General features: G+C 36.2%; 1 protein-coding gene across 1 annotated transcript; it reads left to right on the top strand.

Annotated features, from left to right (window-relative positions):
- Positions 1-2,190: 2,190 nt before the first annotated feature.
- On the top strand, positions 2,191-2,800 carry LOC113358031 (hydrophobic protein RCI2B-like). Its single transcript, XM_026601536.1, has 2 exons — positions 2,191-2,356; positions 2,465-2,800. The coding sequence occupies exons 1-2, from the start codon at positions 2,276-2,278 to the stop codon at positions 2,546-2,548; spliced, it is 165 nt and encodes a 54-aa protein (XP_026457321.1). The 5' UTR covers positions 2,191-2,275; the 3' UTR covers positions 2,549-2,800.
- Positions 2,801-6,594: the final 3,794 nt, after the last annotated feature.

Here is a 6,594-nt window from a genome sequence, read left to right as displayed (position 1 = left end):
ATACTTAAATTACCCTCCTAATTATTTTTGGATAATGATTAGTTATTGCTAATATTAGTTAGCGTGATTAGTGAAATGATTTTTAATAAAAAATTGATATTAAAAAATCAGATTTTTAAAAAAGAAGTAGAATTATTGAGAGAGTAAAGTTAGAGAAGATGAAGAAGAAAAACATGGAAAATAATTTTTTTTCTCCAATTCACTAAGCTTGAGTATTCAAGTGATGATAGCTCATCGGATTCTTCATCTCCATCATTTCCTAGAGTATTTGTTAATCTTCACAATGATCTAAATATGAGTTATTTCTTAGATGGTGAATCTATTCTTCCACAAACTCAATCTCAAGATGAAAATGATGGATTTTACCAACCACAACCGGAGGAAGAGTATTTGGGTACCCAAGTATGCTTCAAACTTAGATAATGGCGGTTGAATTGGTCCAAATATTCATAAAGTTGTAAATTTTTATAAAAAAATCCTACTAGGTTCAGGTAGTTCGGTTACCAAGTGTGAAGAACAGGTAACCGAACATGGAGTTCGGTTAATAAATGTCAAGAACATATAACCGGACACAGAGTTCGGTTTCTTTCTTCAAACACGTAGGTAGCCGAACTTTAGTAATAAGATTTACAGATGTATGTTCGGTTAGTTCTCAAACTTCAACGCAACCAAGTTCCCAACCGAACTGCAGGTTAAAAGTAACCTAGTGTTACAAGTTCGGTTGGTTCGCAAATTTCAACATATTTTGCGAATCAACCGAACTGGGCTTATATATTCATATATGCAGTTAGGCAAACGTTCAGTTACTACGAAATTTATTTCTTGGCGAATCAGGTAGAGTTCGGTTACGAAGTTTCAAAGGTAGAGTTCGGTTACAAAGAAAACTTTACATTTTTGCGAACGAAACCGAACTTTTGGACTTCTCATTATCTTCGTAAACTAAAGTTCGGCGATATCCTTATTTTGCGAAGGAACCGAACTTATGGACTTGTGCTGTTCTAATACAAGGAGTTCGGTTAAAATTATTTTTCGCGAATCAACCGAACTCTGAGTTCGGTTAAGAAAAAATAATTTGTGATAACCGAACTTTTTGCGACGAAACCGAACGTTTTGCGTCGTAACCGAACTAAAAGTTCGGTGGAGACTTGCTTTTTGCGACGTAACCGAACTTTTCTCAGGAAAAAAAACCCTCTCTGCAACTTCCATTTTTAACTCATTTTGATGATTACTTCTCATTTATTCAACCAAAAACGAATGACAAGTAAAGGATTTATGAGAATATCTTTGTTAATGTTTTAAATTAAGCTATATATATAGATATATAGAGGTGGTGGTGGTTGGTGGTGGTGGTAATCGGAGATGGTGGAGGTAATCGGTGGTTGGTGGTGGTGATAATCAGAGGTGGTGGTGGTGGTAATCGGCGGTGGTGGGCGGCAGTGGTGGTGGAAGGAGGTGGTGGTGGTAATCGGTGGTTGGTGGTGGTGATAATCGGAGGTGGTGTTGGTGGTAATCGGCAGTGGTGGGCGGTGATGATGGGAGGAGGTGGTGGTAATATATATATATATATATATATATATATATATATATATATATATATGGTTATTAGTTTGATTTTTTAATTAAATTAGGTTAAGGGTAGGTTAATCATTTCAACGTTTTAGGACACCCCTTATAACTATAGGGAAGGTGGCCTTATAAGTCCATGGTCCCCTCAAAAAACCATGGTCCTTAAAAACCATTCTTTATTTAGATTTAGGTTGATAAAGAATTATGTGTAGTAAACTGTTTAGGAGAACAAAAAAAAATTATGGGCCAAATCTTTGAAGCCCCTAAAACAAAGGCACGTTTAAAAAGTACGAAGTATTAAAGAGCCAGCCGACAGATAATTACATTTACAGGCTATGCGAATTGAGATGGCTCTATCTACCTTAACTAATCAAAGGCATAGGACGCGTGTAATGTACTCCGTAGGCCCCATCATGAACAAGAAGATGTCGGTATGTTACAGTAGTACTAGTACAGGTTAGCATACAGCTAGCAGAAAGGGACCACGTCGTCGTGAACCAATAATAATATCTTCTCTCAGATAATATCTGTTTAAAATTACAGAACTAGTCCTATTCAAATGTCTCATTCGTTGGAGTTTTCAATTGAGAGAAAGAGAGATGTCTATATAAACAAGTGTCTGTTGCACTGTATCTCTTCAGATAACAAACATCGGGTCTTCTACAGCTTCTTCTCCTCTCAATTTCTTTGCAATATTTTGTTTATAAACATGACAACAGCAACTTTTGTAGAACTTATCTTGGCAATCATCCTTCCTCCTCTTGGAGTTTTTCTCAGGTTCGGTCTTGAGGTACGTACGATTCAATATTGTTTTCTTTAACTAACTAGTCAATTACTAGAAGTATCTCTTGTGCATATTCTTTTAGCTTCCGACTAATAATAAACTGTATGAGTGCAGACGGAATTCTGGATCTGCCTAGTTCTTACATTTTTTGGATACTTACCTGGTATCATCTACGCTATCTTTGTTCTAACAAGATGATGATGATGCCTCCCGAGTATGCGGTTTCAACTTCATTTGCTCACAATTCATTTGGTGAATTAGTATTATTGTTATCCGAGATCATCCATTTGGTGTCTGTACCTGCGTGTGCGCGTAAACGGCTCTTTTGTGTGTTAGTTAATTAGGTGTGTTCATTTTCTTTGTAATTATAAGAAGGGATATCCGTGTTTGTTCCCCATATTGGGCTTAAATTTCAATAAACAAACATAAAAATTGTTTCATTTCTCCATATTTTTGAGCCGATACAAACATACGGTAGATTTTAATGTTTTTCTGTTTATTATTAAAATGTTCTAACCAGTGCTCTATACAAAAACAGTGCTTATTGAGTGTTGTCTATCCATTCCAGCCTTCATGTGTGCTATCTCTCTCTTTTTCGGCTATCTGCTTGTGTTGAGAAGCTAACCAGACTTATGACAAGTTTCCTTAGGCTTGACTGATGCTAAACTGAAAATGAGTTTGGGTGCATGGGCTAAGATTTGCAAATCTAAGTCTAACGTTTGGTTTTGGAGTGAGAACACTTATCATGTGAGTGAAATTTTTAAGTGTGTTTTGGGTTTCTTTTTTTTTTTTTCAACCACAGAAGGGGACATTATATTAAGAAATAAACTTCATCAAAGAGATGAAGATAAAGTTACAAAAATAGCTGGCGAGCTAGTGATTTTCTACAACAGCCTCCCAGTTACACGTTAAAGTATTCGAAAAGTATCTTCAAAAAGCTTACAGGAAGGTAGTCAATTGAGATTTCAAAGGATTTTCGGAGAGTTTCCAAATCTGCTGTTAGTCCATAGAGATTTGTGGAGAATCTTCTCATGTCTCTTGTTATCGGGTGGAGACTTTTTTAAGTCATTAGAATTCTCTGAAACTCAATGTTATTAAATTAAGATTTTTTCTGAAACTCGATGTTATTAAATTAGGATTTCATAAGAGTCACCCCAATACCCCTGTTATTCGAAAGAGAATTGAGAGTCATTGATTTGTTGTTTTCAGAGATTTAGAGAGACTTTTGAAGAATATAGGTATGGTATAAATCACTCCCCAAAAGGTGATATTTTGGGAGACTTGAAAATTTGGGGAATATTTGTTTTTGTGAGTGAACCAAAAAAAAATTCTTTTGTTTTTTGTTTGAGCTGATGATCAAAGAACAAGCCGTTTGTATAGAAACCAGTGGCGAGATAACATAGCAAATAAAAAATATGGGATGAATAGAATACAAAGGATGAAAATTTAGGCATAAAACAACAATGAGGTTTATTTTAATTATAAACACATGTTTTACTAGGTATTCAAGGTACTTTTGTTAATGCTCTTTATTAATATTATAACGTACATACTAAAATAATCGGTAGTAGTTTTGAATTTTCGATTACAAATTTTACATTTTTTTGTCTCCATAAATCACAAAGACTCTTTACAAATCTCTTATTCCGTCTCTATAAGTCACAAAGACTCTCTAATATACTTTCAAAAAATCATTAGAAATCTCTAAATTTATAGAGAATCACTGGGAGTCACTCAAATAAAAAATCTATAAAAGTCGATAGAAATCTCATTTGACTGCCCCTCCCTGTTAGTATGCAAAGACCAACTAAAGAGAGTACATTTTATGGAAATGATGAGTTGAATGAAATTTCTCCCTCGACTGATATATAGTCGAAAGTTACGTTCTTTTCAGACATTCCACCAGATGGCAAAAGGAAGAAGGCTCCAAGTTTTCTTCTTAAAACTTCTACTCTTATTACAATTACATTCTCATATATTTATCTTAACCGAACAGAGTAAATCCAACGAATGTTAAAACTATCAAGAAAGTAGTGCCATAATTTTTTAATTTCTGGGCAATGTAAAAACAAATGACATTGGGTTTCGTGTTCAACATCGCACATTACACAATTGACGTTTTGAGAAATGCCAGCTACGTGAAGCACATCCAAAGTTGATGTTCCGTTATGACAGAGAGACCAAACTAAAAAAAAGAAAAGAATTTTGACGGGACTTTCGGATTCTAAACCTTTTTATCCGGAAAAGCTAGCAACCAATCCAAGTCTAGAGATGCATAGAAATTAGCAACTTGTATCGTTGTCACTGATGCAAGGCCTTCAAGAGAAGTTGCACTTCAACAAAATTGCCAAGCTAAACGATCCGTGCCTACATCAACACCCGCTCAAGTCTCTATTCCACCCTAGAAACGGGCTTCATGTCAAAGCCTAAAAGAGCTTCCACGACAACAACTGCTAACGCAAGAGAAACAAACTCGAGGTGCCCGCGCTTTCCACTCCCAATAAGGAAAGTTCTAGAGTTGTTGGAAGTTTGGGTACGAGATAAGGTTGTTCTACTGCCTTCCGTATGGAGCCTGCAAACTGATCAAGAGATGTTAGATTCGAGATATTTCCACTATCACAGATTCATCCATCATACTACCAATTGATGCAACGGTCTGAAACACATTGTCCAGGAAATGATTAACTCATGAGAATTGCATCTAGGAACCGAAGATTCTCCATTTTTCCACAGATCAACGTAAAGATATTTTCACGACCCTCAATCATGTCATCTCCGATAGGCACTTCTTATTTACCGAGAGAATAACAACTCCATCTGAGCCGATTCCAGATGTAGCAGTTAAAAAAATAAAAATAAATAAATAATGAGAAACCCGGCTGAGGACTTCTCAATACTGCATGCACGAGTTTCCGAGTTATCAAAGGGGGTCTGGACTACGATCTGATTTTGGAACATCCATGGGTCAGTGATAGCAAAACGAAGACATATTCTTCACCAACATCAATACCACCTAGGATCTCCAACAAACCAGTAAGACCTTATTGGTTGTTACCAAAGCCGCGTCACGCAATGGACTTGGATTTGAAGCAATTACCCAGGAAAGTCCAGTTTTGTTTGTTAGGAGGTTTCGCGAACAAGTAAGTTTCGTTAAACAATCGTCTATACAACCAATTGTTTCGAAATCTGATGGGGACTTGACACAGATATCAATCCCATTCCTATACCACTTTAGAATATTTCCCTGTTTTATGAAACCTTTGTAATTCCTCCAAAATGTTTGCAATATTTTGCATTCATGCTTAGGATTTCACTTCATTAGCTAAGCAAAGTAATATTCTTTTTTAGTATCCTCAAAAATCAAAAAAAAAAAAAAAAATCTTCCTACCTACTCAAAAAAAAAAGTTCCAGAAACATAAAACCTAGAGAAATTCCTTGAAGATCGGTTCAACACCTTCGGAGTACACCTTTTCCACTTGTTCAAGTCTTTCAGTCGCAACTTTCAATACCTGGGAAATCCTCTCGACTTCAAGTCTAGCCTTGGCGACTGTCTCCAAACACGAATAGGCGCCTGCTTTCTTCAAGTGCTCCTGAATTGCCTGAAAATGACGACGAAGCCATGAACTTCCAAGTTTGATCTCTCTGCTTTGTCTAAAGTCTCCTCCCAATTCTCGAGGACGACCCCATAAATTTCATTCTTAGGAATAAATATCATCTCCTGCATGGTGGGGAGAAAGTTGCATACATCTCTCTCCAAAATCCGGTATTTTTCTGGAACACCCATAAAGAAGTGGCCAAATCTCTTCCATACTATACTATAAAGCTCAGCATAGGAGGATGGAATGGTGAAGCCTCCAACGCTTACATATCCAGGGAGAATTCCACAGGATTCAGATTGAAAATGAACACCAGAGTTTGGATACTCTGTTTGTACAATCTTCTTTCCACTGGTATTATTTATTGCTCAATTGCTTAAGGTGATTACTTCAACCACGTCATAGGGGACCTTATCATGAGGGGACCTTCCATGATCTTGGTGTAATCTTGGAATTTTAGTAGAACCAACTCTAAATTTGTTTGGAAGTGTGGTATAACCGATTCCAAGATGTAAATCCGATTTTCCATGATTTACATATTTTCTTCATGAACTTGTGTAGATTTGGAATTAGGATTTGTCGTGTAAAGATGTCAGCATACTTAGAACATGATCAGTAAATCTTATCATTTATTGTTCAAATATATTC

This window comes from Papaver somniferum, chromosome 3, assembly GCF_003573695.1.
Source record: "Papaver somniferum cultivar HN1 chromosome 3, ASM357369v1, whole genome shotgun sequence".
In the NCBI taxonomy this organism is placed as follows: Eukaryota; Viridiplantae; Streptophyta; class Magnoliopsida; order Ranunculales; family Papaveraceae; genus Papaver; species Papaver somniferum.
The sequence above is the reverse complement of the archived record's forward strand: the minus strand, read 5'-3'. Positions and strand labels throughout refer to the sequence as shown.

Coding starts and splice junctions, on each gene's coding strand:
- LOC113358031 (XM_026601536.1), top strand. CDS start 2,276: ATGACAACAGCAACTTTTGTAGAACTTATCTTGGCAATCATCCTTCCT. Junction 2,357..2,464: donor TTCTCAGGTTCGGTCTTGAG/GTACGTACGATT, acceptor GTATGAGTGCAG/ACGGAATTCTGGATCTGCCT.